Source organism: Symphalangus syndactylus, chromosome 5, assembly GCF_028878055.3.
Source record: "Symphalangus syndactylus isolate Jambi chromosome 5, NHGRI_mSymSyn1-v2.1_pri, whole genome shotgun sequence".
Taxonomy (NCBI): domain Eukaryota; kingdom Metazoa; phylum Chordata; class Mammalia; order Primates; family Hylobatidae; genus Symphalangus; species Symphalangus syndactylus.
This window is the reverse complement of record NC_072427.2, coordinates 82,319,221-82,342,268: the sequence shown is the minus strand read 5'-3', so window position 1 is coordinate 82,342,268 and position 23,048 is coordinate 82,319,221. Positions and strand designations below refer to the sequence as shown.

At 50.2% G+C, this 23,048-nt stretch overlaps 1 protein-coding gene across 1 annotated transcript; it reads right to left on the bottom strand.

Moving 5' to 3' along the window:
- Positions 1-12,521: 12,521 nt before the first annotated feature.
- On the bottom strand, positions 12,522-20,036 carry LOC129483134 (phospholipid phosphatase 2-like). Its single transcript, XM_063640402.1, is given in 6 exon segments — positions 12,522-13,008; positions 13,801-13,977; positions 14,224-14,281; positions 19,229-19,506; positions 19,742-19,755; positions 19,758-20,036. Coding segments are annotated over 6 exon segments (696 nt in total). The 5' UTR covers positions 19,777-20,036; the 3' UTR covers positions 12,522-12,858.
- Positions 20,037-23,048: the final 3,012 nt, after the last annotated feature.

Here is a 23,048-nt window from a genome sequence, read left to right as displayed (position 1 = left end):
CATATCAGCAGTAATGGATGGAAATAATTGGAACTAGAAATATTAAAATACCATTTACAACAGCACCCCTAAAGCCGAATCCATTACGTATCAACATAACAAAAGGTGTGCAAATATGCATTCAGAAAACCATGAATCACAGTTGACAGAAACCAAAAGAGGTATAAGTAAATGCAGAGATGTTCCTTATTTAGGAGAAGTACACTCATTATTGTGAAGGTGACAATTCTTTCCAAATTGATCTATAGATTCAGCCAAATCCCAGTCAAATTCCAGGCAAAGATACTGACAAACTGTTCCTAAACCCAGAACAGATGAAATAAGACTGAAGGAGAACAAAGTTAAAGACCTCACACATCTGGATCTGAACACTCACCCTAACGCCACAGTAATGAAGAGAGTGTGGCAGTGGTGAAGGGGTTAGACACATAGATAAGTGGGACAGAACAGAGAGCCCCCAAACAGACTCAAGCCAACTGACTTGTCAAAGGGACAAAGGCAACTCAATGGAGAAAGAGAAGTCTGTTCCACAAAAGATAACAGAACAATTGGAAACCACAAGGGAAAAAATGAATGGAGACAAAAACCTTGTATTGTATCCAAAAATTCACTCAAAATAGTCCATAGACTTAAATTTTCAAGTGCAAACTTGTGAAAGTTATAGAAGAAAGCCTGGAAAAATATCTACATGGCCTTGGTTTGGGTGATGAGTTTTTAGATGCAATACCAAAAGCCAACCCACGAAAGAAAACAAAGCAATAACCGGGACTTTATTAAAATTTAAAATGGCTGCTCTGGTTAAGAGAACAAAAAAACCATTCACAGACTGATAGAAAATATTTGGGGAACAGCCAGGCAAGGTGGCTCATACCCATAATCGCAGCACTTTGGGAGGCCAAAGTGGGTGGATCATTTGAGGTCAGGAGTTCGAGACTAGCCTGGCCAACATGGTGAAACCCTGTCTCTACTAAAAATACAAAACAAAATTTAAAAAATTAGCTGGATGTGGTGGCACACGCCTGTAATCTCAGTTACTAGGGAGGCTGAGGCAGCAGAGTTGCTTGAACCCAGGAGGCAGAGGTTGCAGTGAGCTGAGATCGCACCACTGCACTCCAGCCTGGGTGATGGAGTAAGACCCTGTCTCAAGAAAAAAAAAAAAGAAAATATTTTGGAAACACATCTGAAAAAGGACTTGTCTGCAAAAATATTTTTTAAAAAAAACCTCTAAAACTCAAAAAGAATTAGATGAACAACCCAATTGAAAATATGTGAAGATCTGAAAAGACACCTCAGCGAAGAAGATGCACAGATGCCAAATAAGCATCCAAATTAATTAATTAATACTCAACAAACTTGTCATGAGGGAAAAGCAGATTAAATGAGATAGTACTGTACATCTATTAAAATGGCTAAAATCTAAAGAACAGTAGCAGTTGCAATAGGAGGTCTCATTCATTGCTGGGGGAAGGCATAAGGGTACAGTCACTTCAGCAGTTTTTTCAAAAACTAAACAAGTCTCACCATATGATCCAACAATCTCCTTCTTAGGTATTTAGACAACTGCCTTGAAAAATTATGTCCGAGTAAAAACCAGCACACACATGTATAGAAGCACTATTCATAATAGCCAAAAATTAAAGGAATCATGACATTCTTCAGTAGCTGAATGCATAACCAAACTGAAGTACGCGGTGCAATGGAATACTATTCAGCAAAAGAAAGGCATGACCAATCCACCCATGTTACCTGGATGGACCTCACAGGCACACTGCTTCATGGGAGAGCCAGGATTCAGAAGCTGTATGTCCCCACTTATATGACATACTAGAAAGGCAAAACAACAGAGATAGCAAACCGATCAGTGGTGACACAGGGTTCATGGGGGCGGGGATTTGAAGTACTCCATGTGATACTTTAATTGTGGATACCTGTCCCTGTCCACTTGTGAAAAGTCATACAATTTTAAAGCCCACAGTAAATCATAATGTATGCAAGTGGAATTACATTATGTAACATGTGAGAATATCCCTGGATGGAACACAGAATGTGACCAAGAATCTAACTGTATCACAAAAGATTAAAACAAAATCCCTGCAGGGCAAAATGTACTGACCTGAAAGGTCTCTTTAGAATTTAGTGGAATCTGGGGGCAGGGCGCGGTGGCTCACGCCTGTAACCCCAGCACTCTGGAAGGCCAAGGCGGGCGGATCACGAGGTCAGGAGATTGAGACCATCCTGGCTAACACGGTGAAACCCCGTCTCTACTAAAAATACAAAAAATTAGCCGGGCGTGGTGGCGGGCAGCTGTGGTCCCAGCTACTCAGGAGGCTGAAGCAGGAGAATGGCCTGAACCCAGGAGGTGGTACCTGCAGTGAGCCGAGATGGCGCCACTGCACTCCAGCCTGGGCGACAGAGCAAGACTCCATCTGAAAAAAAAAAAAAAAGAATTTAGTGGAATCTGTAGACTAAAGACAAAGGAGCAATGCATAAAGCATCCTCTTTATCTTATAAAGTTCTTTCCCACAGAGGTAATTCACAATTCTTGAGGGCCAGGTGCAGTAGCTCATGCCTATAATCCCAGCACTTTGGGAGGCCAAGGTGGGTGGATCACGAGGTCAAGAGATCGAGACAATCCTGACCAACATGGTGAAACCCTGCCTCTACTAAAAATATAAAAATTAGCTGAGGGCCGGGCGCGGTGGCTCACGCTTGTAATCCCAGCACTTTGGGAGGCCGAGGCGGGTGGATCACGAGGTCAGGAGATCGAGACCACAGTGAAACCCCGTCTCTACTAAAAATACAAAAAAATTAGCCGGGCATGGTGGCGGGCGCCTGTAGTCCCAGCTACTCGGAGAGGCTGAGGCAGGAGAATGGCGTGAACCCGGGAGGCGGAGCTTGCAGTGAGCCGAGATCGGGCCACTGCACTCCAGCCTGGGTGATAGAGCAAGACTCCGTCTCCAAAAAAAAAAAAAAAAAAAAAAAAAAAAAAAAAAAAATTAGCTGAGCGTGGTGGCGCGTGCCTGTAATCCCAGCTACTTGGGAGGCTGAGGCAGGAGAATCACTCCAACCCGGGAGGTGGAGGTTGCGGTGAGCCGAGATTGTGCCACTGCACTCCAGCCTGGCGACAGAGCGAGACTCCATCTCAAAACAAAAACAAAACAAAAACAATTATTGAACCATTGTATCTCCATCTAGAATGGAGCAGTGACTTATGTAAGTGGCAGATGGTGGGAAGCAGGTCTCTCACTGCTGAGGTGGGAGGATACAGATTACCAAAGGGAGGCTACAATGATCCATGTGATAATAAACCAGAGGGGCAACATCAGCATCAACTCATACTTAGCCTAATCCAGACACTGACAGCTCCACATAGAAATCTCGACGATCAGGTGGTCCACACAGGCTGGGTACACACAGGTATTTCCTGGCAGGTCCGCTGTAAGACCTAAAGGCATTGAGGCCGCAGGAGCAATGAGTGCATTAAGCTCCTAAATATAGTTTTTCATGCGATTCTACAATAAAAGGAACCAGGGCTCTTTGAAGAAAGGGCTTCACTAAAACTAAGGCAGTAAAAACATAAGCCTGGATGATCCTGAAGTATCAAAAATCAGGAGCTGCTCAGAACACACACACACACACACACACTCACCCCACACACATACCCACATACATACACATACACACAAGCACACACACACACAGATAATGACAAAGAAAAACCAGAGCCAACAAGAAAGAGCTCCCAGTGATACAAATGGGAATGAATAAAGCAACAACATCCTGTAGTACTGAATCGTAACCAAAACTTGAAATAACTCTCCAGGTGTCCACACTGGCATAAGTCAATGATTACACAGGTAAACAAAAGTGGGTGAGAGAAATCTCCTATGCAGAAAAATCCCAAATAATTGTAGTGGACACTCAGCCATTAAGGAAGTGGAATTAACTCCCTACTCAAGCATGACCCTGTGCCGGGTGTGCAGTGAGTCAAGATGGCGCCACTGCACTCCAGCCTGGGCGACAGAGTAAGACTCCGTCTCAAAAAAAAAAGAGAGAAGCAGTAAGCACTGATGTAGAAACTGCAGGCAAGTCATCCAGATCCAGCTAAGACGGTTGATGAAAGTGGCTACACTAAACAACATATTTTCTTTTCTTTTTTTCTTCTTTGAGATGGAGTGTCGCTGGTGAGGAAGCTGTGAACATTGTTGAAATAACAACAAACGATTTACATTATTACATAACCTGGCCGGGCGCAGTGGCTCACACCTGTAATCTCGGCATTTTGGGACGCCCAGGCGGGAGGATCGCTGGAGCCCAGGAGTTCAAAACCAACCTGGGCAACATAGGGAGACCCTGTCTCTACAGAAAAGTTTTTTAAAGATTATCTGGGTGTGGTGGCTTGCACAGGTAGTTCCAGCTACTTGAGAGCCTGAGGCAGGAGGATGGCTTGAGCCAGGGAGGTCAAGGCTGCAGTGAGCTATGATCACGCCACTGCACTCCAGCATGGGCAATAGAGCAAGAACCTGTCTCAAAAAAAAAAAAAAAGAAGAATATTACATAAACTTAGCTAATAAGCAGCAGCAAGATTTGACAGGACAGACTCCAATTTTGAAAGAAGTTCTCCTGTGTGTAAAATGCTGTCAAACAGTATCTCACACTATAGAGAAATATTTTCTGGAAGTAAGAGTCAATCGTATATGGCAAACTTCAAACTCCAGTGGGGACACTGCTGATTTCACATCCGTTGGAAAGACTTCTTTGTTTATTTTTTTGAGACAGAGTCACACTGTGTCACCCAGGCTGGAATGCAGCGGTACCCACTGCAGCTCATTGCAGCCCCAAACTCCTGGCTCAAGCGATCCTCCTGCCTCAGCCTCCCAAAGTTGGGTTTACAGGCATGAGCCACCACACCTAGGAAGACTTCTTGCTTTTTTTTTTTTTTTTGAGATGGAGTCTCGCTCCAGGCTGGAGTGCAGTGGTGTGATCTCAGCTCACTGCAACCTCTGTCTCCTGGGTTCTAGCGATTCTCCTGTGGGGAAAAGAAAGAGAGATCAGATTGTTACTGTGCCTGTGTAGAAAGAAGTAGACATAGGAGACTCCATTTTGTTCTGTACTAAGAGAAATTCTTCTACCTTGAGATGCTGTTAATCTGTAACCTTACCCCCAACCCCGTGCTCTCTGAAACATGTGCTGTGTCAAATTCAGGGTTAAATGCATTAAGGGCTGTGCTAGATGTGCTTTGTTAAACAGATGCTTGAAGGCAGCATGCTCGTTAAGAGTCATCACCACTCCCTAATCTCAAGTACCCAGGGACACAAACACTGTGGAAGGCCACAGGGACCTCTGCCTAGGAAAGCCAGGTATTGTCCAAGGTTTCTCCCCATCTGATAGTCTGAAATATGGTCTCGTGGGAAGGGAAAGACATGACCATCCCCCAGCCCGACACCCATAAAGGGTCTGTGCTGAGGAGGATTAGTATAAGAGGAAGGAACGCCTCTTTGCAGTTGAGACAAGAGGAAGGCATCTGTCTCCTGCCTGTCCCTGGGCAATGGAATGTCTCCGTGTAAAACCCGATTGTATGTTCCATCTACTGAGATAGGGGAAAACCGCCTTAGGGCTAGAGGTGGGACATGTGGGCAGCAATATTGCTCTGTAACGCATTGAGATGTTTATGTGTATGCGTATCTAAAGCACAGCACTTGATTCTTTACCTTGTCTATGATGCAGAGACCTTTGTTCACGTGTTTATCTGCTGACCTTCTCCCCACTATTATCCTACGACCCTGCCACATCCCCCTCTCCGAGAAACACCCAAGAATGATCAATAAATACTAAGGGAACTCAGAGGCCAGCAGGATCCTCCATATGCTGAACGCCGGTCCCCTGGGCCCCCTTGTTTCTTTCTCTATACTTTGTCTCTGTGTCTTTTCCAAGTCTCTCATTGCACCTAACGAGAAACACCCACAGGTGTAGAGGGGCAACCCACCCCTTCGTTCTCCTGCCTCAGCTTCCTGAGTAGCTGGGATTACAGGCACCCACCACCATGCCCTGCTAATTTTTGCATTTTTAGTAGAGACAGGGTTTTACTATGTTGGCCAGGCTGGTCTTGAACTCCTGACCTCAGGTGATCCACCCGCCTCGGCCTTCCAAAGTGTTCTGATTACTGGTGTGAGCCACTGCACCTGGCCAAGATCTCTTTCTGGACACTCTCCATGGACATTTGCTTTTTCACTTCAGAGATGTGGAATTTCTTGTTCCAACAGTTTCTAGTCAGTAAACCCTGTGATTATCCCAGGCATGCCATGGCCAACCCCTTCCATGAAACGCTTCTCATGAAAATAGATCTGGGATCTGGGGGCCGCTTCTCTTCCCACAGGTAACTCTTCTGGATGACCCCAGCTCCAATGCTGCCTCTTGTCCTCAGAATCTGTAATTTATTGGCCTTACTGATTACAACTATATCATCCTTACAAGGCCCACAAGAGCCCGGGTGGCAGGCACTGGTGTCCTTCTCTGGGGTTAAAGGTACATCTTCATGTGTCTCCTTGTGGATCAAGGCCTCCATTTCAACTAGTAGATGTGAGACATTTGCTCTAATGGAGGACAGGGCTCCAGGTCACCTCCTTCCTGCACATGGGCACTCAGGGCTAGCCCAGCCTCCTTTCCCAGTGGGCTACTTTCCAGTCTCACTCACAATCGCTCTGAGTGACTCTGGAAAGAAGACAGTTATGGAACCTCTCCCTGTCCAAGTCATTCTGCTGATAGATCTGCATAACTCATCCCACTGAAGCATGGACGGCCTTGGGAAGAATACCTCTGCCTCGGTAATTCAAAGAATATGAGGCGCAGAGGCTGTGACCAAGCAGGTGACCCAGCCCTGTCTGCAGTAGCTGGGATTGAAGCTAAGTTCTCACATTCACAGGGTGCCATGAGGGCCTCCTGATCTCAAGATCCAAAGTGTGGCTGGCATTCCCATTAACATTGACATATATATGTATGAGTATTTTGATGTGTAAAATTTTGCCAAGTGTCTCACATATTATGTTTTATCATAGTCACAGAATTCTGTCTTCCTCAATATAAACACTTGTCTTTTCAGAGTTGAAAGTTGGGGGTACACGTTATTTTCCATAGAGCTAGCAGCTAAAATATTCCAAATGTGTTTTTCACCATGGTTGTTTCATTGTTGGAATTCATGTTCCATTACGTGGCAATGCATCTCTCTCAGCTGCACTCCCACCTGAGCGGCAGCCAGGCTAACAATACTGCCGGGAGCATGTCTCCTCGAAGGGGAAGAAAACACCTGGCAGGACGCGACATTCTGAACTGTGAGGACTTTTCGGGGGGACCAAAGTTTCTGAAGGTGGCAGTTTGTGTCTCAGTCTCCATGGGGTCCAGAATTGGCCACAGAGCAGAAGGCAACAGGGAGCCACTGGATTCATGGGGTAGCTTTAACGTTTAAGCTCCGACATAAGAAGTCATGCCCTCCCTGCGTTTCAATGTCCACAAATATCATAAACCACCTGCATAACTGTCTAGGAGTTTCAACTCATCGTCCAACATCTAGAGGAAGGTGCTTGCAAATATTTATAATAGAGAGGTCGGGATGTGGACTAGGATGTTTTATCAATTAATGAATTCATTGATTACAAAAGGTAAGTCTTTTAATCTGAAATAGGGCTGGGGAATTAAGCAACGTATTATCAATTCCACATGAGCCTTTGAAAATCAGTTGTGCCATCTGCCTCTCAGTAAGCATTGGCATGTGACGTTTCTTTACTAACATGGAGTTTAATTTCATTTAGCTACTGTTCCATCCATTCATAATTTGAAAATCATTTTGTCTTTAGAAAAACCATACTACTGGCCAGGTGCAGTGGCTCATGCTTGTAATTCCAGCACTCTGGGAGGCTGGCAGGGGGATTGCTTCAGACCAGGAATTCGAGACCAGCCTGGGCAACACGGCAGAACCTCAGTCTCTATCAAAAAAATATAAAAATTAGCCGGGCGTGGTGGCATACATCTCTACTTCCAGCTACTCGGGAGTCTGAGGCGGGGGGATCGCTTGAGCCTGGGAGGGCGAGGCTGCAGTGAGCAGTGATTGTACCACTGCAGTCCTGCCTGGGCGACAGAGCCAGACCCTGTCTCAAAAAAGAAGAACACCCTCCCCCCTCCAAAAGCATACTATTACCTTTTCTATTAGATATCTCAACTGCTGTACATATTGCTCAAAGTTATGACAAAAATCTCTCATGTTGTGTTGTGGATTCCCTGAGGTGCAGCCTGCGGTGTGGCCCTGGACTCAGGAAACCCCTACAGGGAAGCTGCGTTGCTTGTCCACGTGGGGGGTTTCCAGCTAGACAGGTGAGCACCTGCAGCGACACCCTCCCGTCCACACCCACCCTCCCCTGACCCCAGGTGAGGGCCGTGGCATCACAGGTAAGTCTTTTCTCAGTCATCATCTATTCATTCACTGGGCTAATTCATTCATAAATTCCATTGCTGGAACCTAAAAATTCCAAATAACCTAAGCTTCCACCTGCTGTGCATTACCCTCACCACATGCCTTGCCTGGTCTGTTAATTCTTTCCGGAGATTTCCTGTCCTTGTAGTGCCATTAAAATGTCTAAACTAGGCTGCTTGCTTATAAAACAGCAACTCAAAGTAAAAACAAACAAAACTAGGCTTAGATCCAACAAATCACAACCGTTCAAAACGAGGCTAACAAAATGCCGCACGCAGCTCGTCATGTCTCAGAAATGGGAAGTCAACAGGCGAAGGAGGAGACCTGGGAGCTGTCCAGCTTCTGAAAATACGCGGCGGGAGACTGAAGAACAAAGATTCCCTGCATTGCAGACAATGTGCCTCTTCCTGTTGTAGGAGGTGGTCAGCAGCTGAGAGCACTGGGGGCAGACAATCAGGCTTGGGGCTCAACAAGCCTCCGGGAAAACGCCCAGACCACACTCCTGAACAATCCCTGGGGGCTCACAGACCCCCAAATCCCCATCACCAACGCGGTCCAGAAGGCCGCAGGCCACACTGCTGAACCACCCCTGGGGGCTCGCAGACCCCAAATCCCCATCACCAACGCGGTCCAGAAGGCCGCAGGCCACACCACTGCCGTGTGAAGTCAAGGAAACACTGCCTTCTTGCATCAGGTCCTAACAACTAACGTTAAAAGTTTAAATAATGTGGCCGGGCACACTGGCTCACATCTGAAGTCCCAGCACCTTGGGAGGCCGAGGCGGGTGGATCACCTGAGGTCAGGAGTTCGAGACCAGCCTGGCCAACATGGTGAAACTCCATCTCTACTAAAAATACAAAAATTAGTTGGGTGAGGTGGCGCATGCCTGTAGTCCCAGCTACTCAGGAGGCTGAGACAGGAGAATCGCTTGAACCCAGGAGGCGGAGGTTGCAGTGAGCCAAGATCGTGCCACTGCACTCCAGCCTGGACAACAGAGCGAGACTCCTTCTCAAAAATAAATAAATAAATAAATAAATAAATAAATAAATAAATAAATATTGTCCCACTAAAAGTAAAGGTAATGACATTTTGAACTTAGGCCAATTTTCTCAGGCAGAGTTTTCCTTTTTTGACTTAAGATAAACTTTTTCAGGCCAGGCGCAATGGCTCATGCCTGTAATCCCAGCACTTTGGGAGGCCGAGGCGGGCGGATCACCTGAGGTCCGGAGTTCGAGACCAGCCTGACCAACATAGAGAAACCCCATCTCTACTAAAAATACAAAATTAGCTGGGTGTGGTGGCGCATGCCTGTAATCCCAGCTACTCCAGAGGCTGAGGCAGGAGCCAATGGCTTGAACCTGGGAGGCGGAGGTTGCTGTGAGGCGAGATCGTGCCATTGCACTCCAGCCTGGGCAACAAGAGCGAAACCCCATCTCAAAAAAAAAGAAACATTTTTTTCAAAGAGTAGCATAGTGATACCCACATACACAGCACATAAGCTTAACAGCCACTAATATTTTGCCATGTTTGCTTCATGTTTTTGTGTTGTGAAATATTGTTAAGTTGCAGACATCACAAAATTTCACTCCTAAATACTTCAATATGCACCTATAAGAAAAGTAACCATGAAAGTGGGTGTGGTGGTGGCGCCTGTAGTTGCAGCTACTCAGGAGGCTGAGGCGGGAGAACCACTTGAGCCTGGGAGGTCGAGGCTGCAGTGAGCAGTAACTACACCACTGCACTCCAGCCTGGGCAACAGAATGAGACCCCGTGTCTACAAAACAAAGTACATGGCCGGGCACAGTGGCTCACGCCTGTAATCTCAGCACTTTGGGAGGCCAAGGCGGGTGGATCACGAGGTCAGGAGATCGAGACCATCCTGGCAAACACGGTGAAACCCCGTCTCTACTAAAAATACAAAAAATTAGCCGGGCGTGGTGGCGGGCGCCTGTAGTCCCAGCTACTCAGGAGGCTGAGGCAGGAGAATGGCGTGAACCCGGGAGGCGGAGCTTGCAGTGAGCCGAGATCGCACCACTGCACTCCAGCCTGGGCGACAGAGCGAGACTCCGTCTCAAAAAAAAAAAAAAAAAAAAGTACGTATGATTTCCTACAAAACCACAATAACATATTGTAGCTAACAAGCTCAAAAAAATTTCTGCCTCTCATCAAATACTCAGGAGTTTTTAAAAAACCAATTAGCCTCGGAAGGTGGGAGAAATGCCGGCCAGGAGTACCGCGCCATGGGAAATGATATTTACATGGCTAAGAATCTGAGTTTCCTGTGAGAAACAACAGAAAAAATGCCCTCCTTGTACAATGAGAGAAAATACTATTTTTTCCATAAAACCATAAGGGTGTGGGCAGCATAAACCTAAAATTATGCACGAGAGCTTCCCCATTGCTCCATGTGGGTAGAGAAATGTGTCCTAACTCCCAGCGTGTCTGCTCTCGTGGTGCTGGGAATCCGTGAGAATTCCTGAGCCCGACACACAGCGTCTCGGCTTTTCTCATCAGAGGCAAACCAGTGCATGCACGGTCCAGCTGGGCAGCACGGAAACAGCGAGAGGCCACTGGCTCCCAAACCAAAGCTGGGCCCTTCTGGCTTTGGAGGACCCTCTGGGGATGGCTGTGGTCAGCACAGCTCTTTCCTTCTCTGCTCTCACAGCTGTGGTGCCGGTGGTCTTTGTGAAGCACGGAGACTCCCCCAGTAAAGGCCAACAGCTGGACTCAGCTGCGTCATCTCTCTCACCCCGAGCTTCCTCTGCTCCTTACTCTTCACTGGCCATCCCAACACGACCACCTGCCCCCCAGCAAACCACACGAGTCGTGTGCACTGTATCTGCGTCCACAGACTTGCCCTCAACCCTCACTGTGGTCCTGGCTTTCAAGTCCACTGCACCTGGGAGGAGACTGAGGTGTTGGCTGGTGTCAGGGCCTCTGCGTCTTTCCCATTTGCTCCTGATCCAAGTGACTCTGTCTGCTGGGTCTGGCTGGGAGCCTCTCCCCCATCCACTGCCAGAGGCTCACATTCTGAGCCCAGATACATCCTGGTAGTCTGCGTCCTGGGATACCTGAGCTCCTTGGCCCTGGGAAGCTTCAGTGTGACTTTCTTGGCCAAGAACCTGTCTGACACCTGCATGGAGCCAAGTCCCTGACGTTCAGGGACAGTTCTGCAGTGTCTGGGTCACCTTCCTTCCCATCCGCCAAGGGCAGGTCTCCTCCATCTTGGCCCCTAGGGTGGGGCTCCCAGGCTGCATCTTGGCCCCTGCCCTCCCCACCCAGTGGTACACTACCCTCCCCGTAGGCTAAGGCCTGACAGGAACACCCTGCAGGGGCCGGGGAATAAGATATTTAAGTTACCCACTGTAAAAAAACAAATTTACCCTTTACTCTCCGTTGAAAAAGTAAGCTCTGTATGTTCTGTAATCACTTCAGGGAAACCAGCCCCTGAATTACCCGTTTCAGAAGTGTGGCCCCCAGGTGCACAGGGGTTGACACGAGCAGAGGGGAGGGGTTCGGGCCAGAGGGACCAGCTTTGGGCCTAAAGGACACAGGGACTGGACGAACCTTCAGAAGGGGGCTGAAGCGTCGGCTCCAGGCTAAAATCCTGTGTGTGATCCTTCAGGCCTGACAACAGGCTCTACCCGGCGGACCTCCCAGGGATGCTGCCCTCCCCACCCAGACTCAGGCCCTGGGGGCATCCAGCCACGTGCTCACTCACACCGTGCTCTTAGCCCAAGGGCCTCTGTTCAGAAGCCTCTACTAGGAACCTGGGGCAGAGGCCTCCCCGAGGGAGGCTGGTCCTTCAACCTGCAGCAGCCTTTTGTTTAGGCCCCCCTCAGCAGTGAAATGACCCTCGTGCGTGCCGATCCACCTGACCCTTGACCCCAGCACTGTGTGGGAGAAACGCCAAGGGGTGGGCTTGGCTTCTGGCTTCTACCATCACAGCAGGTGAGTCTGCTTGACACCTGAGCTGCGCTGAGCCCAGCAGGGGAGCCCTCTGACGTGAGAAACACAGTCCCAGAGCGGCCGTAAGGAACAGAGGCACTGAGCCCGCTTGTCAAACAGACGCCCTATTTTACTAAAAACCACACATACATTTTACAAAACAGCAACTATCTGATCTCTCGGTCCCTTCCTTAACCCCATAAAACGAGGGGATACTTGGGGACCGGCGGGAACAGGTTCCCCTCCAAATGCTGAGGGCGACCCAGGCATCTCCAGACCCCTGGTCCAGTGCAGGGCAGGGGGCAGCGGAGCCAGCTCACTGCTCCCATCAGCCCAGGGTTCCCGGAGCCCGTCCAGAGCCCTCAGTGCCTAAACAGGGCCAGAGGGAGCACCTGGGTGGGCCTCAGCTGGACTCACAGCCGCTCCCTGCCTGGGCGGGTCCAGCCTCAGGAGGAGGAGTGCGGGTATCCATAGTGGTTGTGGTCAGCCTCGCTCAGGGTCAACGTCAGTGACAGGCTGGGCTTCCGTTCCAGCTCCTCCTCCTTCGGACAGTGCTGCGGGGGTCGGGCTTTGAAGAAGTCTGAGATGTAGCGGACCTGGTAGAGCGGAGGGAGGTGAGAATGGGCAAGGGGCCGGCCAGGTACCAGGGACATGGGCGGGAGCAGGAGGGGGATGAACAGGGTCCCAGGCAGGAGCGAGGGGCCTAGGTGGGCAATGAGAGGAAAAGTGCCTGGGGTGGGAAGAGAGCGCTCTTAGTGGAGGACCAGTGGGGAGCAGTGAGGAGCTGACAGGCCCAGGGAAGAACTACAGCAGGGCCAGGGGTCCAGAGAAGGACTGGGGTGCATGGAAAGGAGTCCTGTGCACTGGGGTGCAGGGGAGGAACGGGGGGATGGGGGGCGGTCCAGGGAAGGACTGGGGTTGGGGGGAAGGGGTCCCAGGGGAGGACTTTGGGGGTAATGAGGAGGGTCCAGGTAAGGACTGGGACTGGGGGGAAGTGGTCCAGGGGAGGACTGGGGGGAAGGAGGGGGTAAAGGGACGGACTGGGGCTGGGGGGAAGGGGTCCCAGGGGAGAAATGGGGGGAAGGGAAGGGTCCAGGGATGGACTGGGGTTTGGGGAAGGAGTCCCAGGGGAGAAATGGGGGGAAGGACGGGGTAAAGGAAAGCACTGGGGTTTGGGGAAGGAGTCCCAGGGGAGAAATGGGGGGAAGGAGGGGGTAAAGGGAAGGACTGGGGCTGGGGGGAAGGGGTCCCAGGGGAGGACCAGGGGTGGAAGGAAGGAGCCCAGGGATGGACTGGGGTTGGGGGAAGGGTGCCTAGGGCAGCACTGGGGTTGGCTGGGGAGTGGTCTCTGGACAACACGGGGGATGGAGTTAGGGTTAGAAGCTCACAGTGAGGCCAGCCACCAGTGCGCCCTGCAAGAGGCCAACAAGGACATCGCTCCAGTGGTGTTTGTAATCAGACACGCGGGTGTAGCCCACATAGAGGGCAAAGGCCACCAGGAAGAACTGGACTGTGGGTCGCAGCAGCCGCGCCCACTTCCAACAGAGCCGTGCCTGCACATACAGCTGGAGTGGGGAGAGGACGTGTTAGCCTGTGCACCTGCCGGGTGCTCCCCCTCCCACTGCACAAATGGCAGCACTGAGGCCGGAGGCAAATACCAGTCAGCCCAGGGCCTCCCGTTTTTAGAAAAAAATCAGCCCCCACCACCACCACTACCCACCCATTTTACAGCTGGAAAAACTGAGGTCCAGGGAAGGGAGTGACTTAGCCACGGTTCCCCCGACAAGCAAGCCCCGGAGAAACAGACTCACCGCCAAGAACATCATGCAGTACATCCCAAAGGAAGAGTGTCCCGAGTAGAAAGACAACCTGGAGAAGGAGAAGGAGCAGTGTGGCTCACTCAGCGTCTTCCAACCTCCCCCTTGTGCCCGCCCCGCCCACAGAAGGGAGGGTTTGACAAGGAGGCTGCTGCTGTTAGATGCAGTCAAATCCCAGTAGCAGAAACTGTTCCCCTTTTCCGTTCCAGTTATCTGACAATGGAATAAGAATCTCTGATTGGGGCTGTGGCATGAGATGCCTCATCCGTGAAGACTCAGAGGCCTGAACCCAAAACCCAGAGCAGACAATCGTGTCTGGCAAGCAGGCAACACCACAGTTTCGTTTTCACCGTGTTTCTTTTCAGGATTTTCTCCCATCTGCGGAACTGAGGGAAGACTTATTTTTATATAAATTCAAGATTCAGTGAAGGACATCAAGAAAGACAGAAAATAGCAGAGCAAGAAACTTCAAAAGCAATTTTTAAAAATGGCAAATAAGTCACAATCAACTTTTCTGGAACTAATCAAAAGCTTGCAGCCACCGGAAGACTTGAGCAAGATAAACCAGCTAAATCTCAGAACAAACGGCCTTGTGGCATTTTAACTCATCCTGTCCCTCTCCCACTGCCTAGACTGTGGTGGCCTGAGGATTCCAAGAACAGACTTTATTTGCAACTGTGGACGGGAGTATGGCTCAAGGGCTGGCCTTGATCTCACCTGACTGGACGTTCTCCCAGTGCGGAGGGGCTACCCGGGGGACATTTGTAGGAAACATTCACAACACATTTATTATTCTCTGCTGCCTGGGGCCATAGACAGCAGATGAGGCAAACAACAGACTAACCAAACAGAGCGGGGGGGAAAGGCCAGGGAATACAATGCTCTGGGCGATGAGAGCTTGGACCGCAGACAGAGCAGTGCAGGAGTTCAGGAGAGGCCTGCAGTGCCCGAAGCTAAGCGCTCAGTCTGGCCGCCTTCAGGCTGCACACACACAGTAAGCAAAAGCTAAGGCAGAGTTGAAAACGTGCTTAACCGTGGAAGGGCTGACCCCACATGCACACAGACCCTTCTACAAACTCTGGGAGGGTTTTATGGGTGTTTTTGATTCCAGATGTTTAAGGAAATCTCTGAACTGTCACTGACCACTGGGCTAAAAGAACAGGAAGAAACGGCCACACGTGACAAAAAATACAGACTTTACAACCAGAAAAGTCATTAAACAAATAACTACTGCAACAAACAGCAAGAAGAAACCCGGGGGAGGGCGTGGGATCATATTTCCAGAGTTGCTACATTATAATATTCTAAACACCCAGTTTAAAACAAAACAAAACAGGCCGGGGATGTGGTGGTTCACTCCTGTAATCCCAGCACTTTAGGAGGCCGAGGCGGGCAGATCACGAGGTCAAGAGATCGAGACCATCCTGGCTAACATAGTGAAACCCCGTCTGTACCAAAAATACAAAAATTAGCTGGGTGTGGTGGCGCATGCCTGTACTCCCAGCTACTCCGGAGGCTGAGACGAGATTTGCTTGAACCCGGGAGGCAGAGGTTGCAGTGAGCTGAGATCGCACCACTGCACTCCAGCCTGGGTGACAGAGCAAGACTCCAACTCAAAAAAAAAAAAACAAAGAAAATAGGTCAATTAACAACAACAACAAAAAAAGACAGAAAGAAAGAAAATAGGTCAATTAAGATTATTTGGCCGGGCGCGGTGGCTCAGCCTGTAATCCCAGCACTATGGGAGGCCGAGGAGGGTGGATCACCTGAGGTCAAGAGTTCGAGACCAGCCTAGCCAACTTGGTGAAACCCCGTCTCTACTTAAAATACAAAAAAAGTAGCTGGGCATGGTGGTATGCACTTGTAATCCCAGCTACTCGGGAGGCTGAGGCAGGAGAATCTCTTGAACCCGGGAGGCAGAGGTTGCAGTGAGCCAAGATCACACCACTGCACACTGCACTCCAGTCTGGGTGACAGAGCAAGATTCTGTCTCAAAAAATAAAATGAATAAAAATAAATGAAAATACAAAAATTAGCCGGGCATGGTGGCGCACACCTGTAATCCCAGCTACGGGGGAGGCTGAAGTAGAAGCACTTGAACCCAGGAGGTGGAGGTTGCAGTGAGCCGAGATTGCACCACTGCACTCCAGCCTGGGCCCAGACTCTGTCTCAAAAAAAAAAGAAAAAAAAAAGATTATTTAGCCTGAACGGGCTTGGTGGCTCACACCTCTAATCCCAGCACTTTGGGAGGCTGAGGCGAGAGGATTGCTTGAGCCCAGGCATTCGAGACCAGCCTCGGCAATATGGTGAGACCCTATTTCTACAAAAAAAATTTAAAAACAAGCCGGATGTGGTGGTGTATGCCTGAAGTCCCAGCTACCTGGAAGGCAGAGGTGGGAGGATGGTTTGAGCCCAGGAGTTCAAGTCCTGGGCAAGAGGGCAAGACCCCCATCTCTAAAAGAAAAAAAAAAAATTAAAAGCAAAACAAACAAACAAAAAGACAGTAATGAGGAACTGAAAAAAGAAGATATAACCTAAGCGAATCTAAACAAAATGACAGAGGTCCTTCCTTATCAGTAATTACATTGAATATAAATACACACTCCAATTAAAAGTCAAAGTTTCATTAAATGCCTTGATTCAATAAAAAGATTAATATATAATGAAAAAACACACACAAAAAATAAAAAGTCAGAGATCTGGCTGGGTGTGGTGGCACACACCTGTAATCCCAGCACTTTAGGAGGCCAAAGTGGGCGGATCACTTGAGCTCAGGAGTTCAAGACCAGCCTGGGCAACATGGCAAAACCCTGTTTCTACCAAAAAACGAAAAATAAACAGTAGCTGGATGTGGTGGCACCTGCCTGTAGTCCTAGCTACTCGGGACACTCAGGTGGGAACACGGCTTGAGCCTGGGAGTCCGAAGCTGCAGTGAGCTCAGATCATTGCACTCCAGCCTGGGTGACAGAGTGAGCCTCTGTCTCAAAGAAAATCAGAGATTGGACAATACATTAAAGAACATGGCCCAATTTTATGCTAGGTATAAGACACCTACTTTACAGTCAGAGACATAAACAGCTTGAAAGTTCAAGAATGGAAAAAAAAAATATTCCATGCAAACAGTAACAAAAAGAGAACCAGAATAGCTATATTAATATCAGACAAAATAGACATCAAGACAAAAATTGTTGAGACAAAACTCATATATCTCATTCTATGATGATGAAATGGTCAATCTTTCAAAACTATGTAACAAAGGTAAATGTACTAAACAACAGAACCCCAAAATACTTAAAGCAAAAGCTGACAGAATGTTACAACATGGATGAACTTCAAAAACATACAAGAATGCACTAACATATACAACAATTAGCTGGGCGTGGTGGCGCACGCCTGTAGTCTCAGCTACTCAGGAGGCCGAGGCAGGAGAACGGCATGAACCCGGGAGGTGGAGGAACCCGGGAGGCGGAGGTTGCAGTGAGCAAAGATCGCACTCCAGCCTGGGCGACAGAGCGAGACGCCGTCTCAAAAAAAAAAAAAAAAAAGAAAAGAAAAAGAGAAGGCAGACACACAAAAGACCACATAGTGTATGATTCCATTTATATGAAACATTAAGAACAGACAAATCCGCAGACAGAAAATAGGACACTGGTGGTTGCCTGGGGCTGGGGGAGGAGCGACAGCTGACAGATACAAGGGTTCTTTTTTTTTTTTTTTGAGACGGAGTCTCACTCTGTCACCCAGGCTGGAGTGCAGTGGCGCGATCTCTGCTCACTGCAAGCTCCGCCTCCCGGGTTCACGCCATTCTCCTGCCTCAGCCTCCCGAGTAGCTGGGACTACAGGTGCCTGCCACCACGCCCGGCTAATTTTTTGTATTTTTAATAGAGACGGGGTTTCACCGTGTTAGCCAGGATGGTCTCAATCTCCTGACCTCGTGATCTGCCCACCTCGGCCTCCCAAAGTGCTGGGATTACAGGCGTGAGCCACCGCGCCCAGCTACAAGGGTTCTTTTTCTTTTCTTTTCTTTTCTCTTTCTTTTTTTTTGGAGACAGGGTCTCGCTGTGTCGCCCAGTCTGGAATACAGTGGCACCATCTTGGCTCACTGCAACCTCTGCCTCCCGAGTTCAGGGGATCCTCCTGCCTCAGCCTCCACAGTAGCTGGGAATGCAGGTGTACCCCATCGTGGCTGCTGGGAGTGAAGGTGCACCATCATCGTGGCTGCTAACATTTTGATTTGTTGTAGAGATGGGGTTTTGCCATGTTCCCCAGGCTGAGGGGTTTCTTTCTGATGTGATGAAAATATTCTGGAACTAGGTCAAGGAGATGGCTGCACAACATTGTGAATGTACTAAAAATGAACTGGACACATTAAAATGGAAAAAATTGTGACTTTTATCTTACACAAATTTTATTTCAATTTTTTAAAAAGGTCAACAATTAGGTGAAAAGTTTAAGGACGTATCAGTAGAGATGGTAAGACGATAGTGCAGAAGGCCGGGCACCGTGGCTCACACCTGTAATCCCAGCACTTTGTGAGGCCGAGGTGGGTGGATCACCTGAGGTCAGGAGTTCGGGACCGGCCTGGCCAACATGGCGAAACCCCGTCTCTACTAACAATACAAAAATTAGCCGAGTGTGGTGGCAGGTGCCTGTAATCCCAGCTACTCGGGGAGCTGAGGCAGGAGGATCTCTTGAACCTGGGAGGCAGAGGTTGCAGTGAGCCAAGATCATGCCACTGCACTCCAGCCTGGGCAACAGAGCGAGACTCTGTCTCAAAAAAAAAAAAAAAAAGATAGTGCAGAAGAAGGCAGGGTGTGAAATTTAGGGGAGACGGAGACAGGGCATGCTCCCCTCGGCCTCCCAGTGTCTGCGGGGCCCACGGAACCCTGAGGTCTGGCTCCTGCCTGGCCAGCTGCCTGCTGGCTCTTCATGATTTGGCTCCTGGGCCTTCTTCAGCTCCCATTTCCCCCAAGAGTGAAGGCTGCTAGTCCACACCCACCTGGCCTCGGTGACGTCCGCAGGGTTTCCCCTGCACACTTTCTCCAGCTGCACATAGACCGAGCAGTTGATCCGGCTCCAGTCGGGGTCGCAGATGGCTAGGAAGTTGGGCCTCAGACGCCCAATCATGTACTTGGCCAGGTCTGTCAGAGACTGGCTCCCGGCTGCCCCAAACAGGAAGGTCCCTAGTACCTTGTATACAGCAGCCACGTAGTTGTTGAAGTCAGAGCGAGAATAGAGCCGGTCTGTGTACACCAGGTAGGCTTCCCCGGCAGAGACCTGCAAGTGGGGCAGCCGCAGGAACCAGTGGGGGTCTCGGTCAGCCCAGGGGCCTCACTCCTCCCCACGGGCCTCCCCAAGGCTGCTGGAGAGCTGGGGACTCTAAAGGGGGCCCTATTACCCACAGGTACCACTCAGGGCAAGGCTGTGTCCCCCAGCCCCACGCGGACCTCCAGGGCAGGGCTGTGCCCCACCCCATCCCCTCCCCAGTCCCTCTGAGCCCCTCCTGCCTTACGAGGACGATGGTGCCGTGATGGTGACTCCAGCCATGAGCCCGTGGGTGATGGTGTCCGGACGGTAGGGGTACCGGATGGAGTCATCCCCGCAGTAAAATCCTCGCTTATACGGGGCGTTCACCAGCGTCAGGATAGCGAAGGGCAGGGAGGCTGGTGGGGAAGGACAGCCTGGGAGCTGTGAGGTTCTCTCACCAGCTGGGCCTTGGGGCCCCACACACCTGCCTTGGCCTGGAGGCCTCCCACCTCTACTCCCACCAGACAGCAAGGAAGAGCTTTTTTCACAGCACAGGTAACACTCCCTTTCCCATCCCCCTCAGACACACACAAACTCCCAGGCCCTCTGCCCCTCACACCCTTGCAGCCTCCTTTCAGCTCCTTGAACAAACTCAGCAAACACCCACTTTTGCACAGCCACTTCTCTCTGCCCAAAATATCTTTTTTTTTTTTTTTTAATTTTTAAAAGTAGAGACAGGGGTCTCATGTTGACCAGGCTGGTCACAAACTCCTGGGCTGGAGCGATCCTCCAGCATCAGCCTCCCAAAGTGCTGAGATTACAGGTGTGAGCCAACGTGCCAGGCCCCAAAGTATCTCTAACTTATGTGCTGGGCCCTAAAGTAGCTCTGAGTAACTTCTACTCTCATCTCCCCATCCTGACTGTCCAGGCCAGCGTCCCTCTCACAGAAGGAAAGGTCTATTCTGTTTCCCTCTTCCACATGCAAATCCCATGTGGAATTAGGCAGTCACGTGTGGGACACTGGAACTAATTTCCCCCATCCACCCACCGGCACCAGGAGGGGCCTACCGTGTTCAGGGCAGAGTCCTTGGAGCCTGCTCAGGGCCTGGCCAGGGCAGATGTTTAATAAACATCTGTTAAAATAAGGCAGGACTTATTTTAACCTAAGAGCTGGCCAGAGAAGTCAGGAAGAAACCAACGAAGGGCACAGCTGAGACGCCTTCGTTCACGCACTTGCCCCTTCAGCGACCCTCATGCCAGGTCACGTGCCAGCCACGTGGTAACCAGGACAGACCCAGCGCTGGCCTCAGGGATCAAAGACACATTCAGGAGCCACTTATGGAAGGTGTTGCCATGGCACTGGGGCTCCTGGGGCCCTGCTGAGCTGAGGGTGGCCAGGGAAGCAGGAGTCATCTACGGAGGACAGGGGCAGAGGGCAGGTGCACAACAAAAGCCCGGGTCGGCTAGCCCAGAGACAAACCAAGGCAGGGCGTCCTTTGGCCCAGCAGGGCAGGTACAAAAGGGTGTGGCTTTTCTAAGTTCTGAATGTCAGCAGAGGGGCAGGGAGCCCCACGCTCCTCCCGACATGCTAACTTCAAGGGCCCTAGGACACCGGACACCTCCCATGCTGGCTAAGTCTGGGGAAATAATCCAGTGAAGAAAACAGAGGTCTGCCTCACAGAGCAAGGAAGGTGGAGGGAATGCAGAATAGAATGGGCAGGCCCGGCGTGGTGGCTCACGCCTGTAATCCCAGCACTTTGGGAGGCCAAGGCGGGCAGATCACGAGGTCAAGAGATTGAGACCCTTCTGGCCAACATGGTGAAACGCCGTCTCTACTAAAAATACAAAAATTATCTGGGTGTGGTGGCGTCCCAGCTTCTCGGGAGGCTGAGGCAGGAGAATCATTTGAACTCAGGAGGCGGAGGTTGCAGTGAGCCGAGATCGCGCCACTGCACTCCAGCCTGGCCACAGGGCGAGACTCTGTCTCAAGAAAAAAAAAAAAAAAAAACAGGCAGCGCCAGGGCCTGGAGGCACAGCAGGACTGCGGAGAGGGTGGGATGTAAGCACCTGCCTTCTGCTCCCACACAGGAGGGGTTGGAGTCACTGTGAGTGAGGGGAGAGGCCTGGGAGGAGGCGAAAGTCAGGGCAGGGAGTCCAGCCCTACCCACAGCTCACCGCCGGCAGAGGCTCACACAGGTTGGCCTCCGTGTCCCACCTCCCTGCCCCAGCAACTCCAACTAGAGACTCAGGCACCCCCATGACGACAGGCGCCGGGCTTCCCTTGGCCTGGAAAGCTCTCCCTGGGGTCCCCAAAGCAGACACCTTCTCTTCTTTTAGCCCCCCGGGAGCCTTCCTGCCCTCACACTGCCCTAAAGCCAGCATCTGGAACCTCAGGGTTGACTGAACTGTGATGTGCTCAAGCTTCCAGCATGCAGGTGCACTCGGCCTGGCCGCCACCCCCGGCACACAGCAGCAACAGCCAACCCCATCTCGGCTGTACCTCCCACTGCTGTGTGACCTCCGGCAGGTGACTCAGTGCCTCCCTCACAGGCTGCTGTAAGGGAAATGTTTGTTATTTGCATGTTGCTCAGTGCCTGGCATACAGAAAGTGCCACCTAAATGTTTAAATAAATAACACCATAGGTGCTCGGGAAATGGTACCCAGGGCTGGCAGACACCTGCAGGGACTTCTGTCACCTGGCCCACCCTAAAAAAGGGTCTCCTTCGGGAGGTAAGAGGACTTGGCCATTGCTGTGAGATGGCAGAGAAGCAGGAAACACACTGGGGAGGAGGGCACCCCCCAGAGATAGAACTCCAGGGCCATTGTGTGTTCAGCCACAGAGCAAACACTCGGCCTTTGTGTTTGAGCCTCTAGTTGATGGGAACAAGCCTCTCAGGGTTTGTTAGATTAGGAAGCAACATGGAAATGGTTCTCTGGGTTTTTCCCTTTTTAGGTCCACTTGTAAATCTCCTACTTTTGCTCCTTTTTGGCCCATGTCTTCTAAATCTAATCACCTGATTTGTCTCCTCTCACTTTCCGGCTGCCAAGCTCCAGGTGATCTTCAGTGAGGGATACCATCCTCTCAATGATCAAGAGTCACCCTTCTACAGAAGACCAGTAGACTGCCCATCAGTAGAACATGACAGAGGTGAATTCCCTGTCTCTGTTAGATCTGGCTGGATACCGTTTTCATCAACCTATGGAGCCACCCTGCCCTGATAGCTAGCAAGAGGCCAAAACCCACAGAACAACCACCACCACCCGTCTGTCAGCAGGAAGCGGCTACAGAAGATAAAGACTGACCTTTATCCATTTTTTCCAGAATTGGGTCTCGAATCTCGAGGGGGGAAATGTTAGAGTAGGTAGTTAGACAGACATGAGCAGGGAAGGAGAGGCCCCCACCACCACCAGGACTGTCAGACAACCATCCGGTGATGGTTAGGTGGTTGTTAAACTGTCTCTCTAAAATACTAATTGGTCACAGCTGGCACAAGGGAACGGCAGTCTCCCAATAGACACAAAACACCTGAAGCTGGTGATTAGCAGCTTTAGCAGCTTCCTGATAAGATCT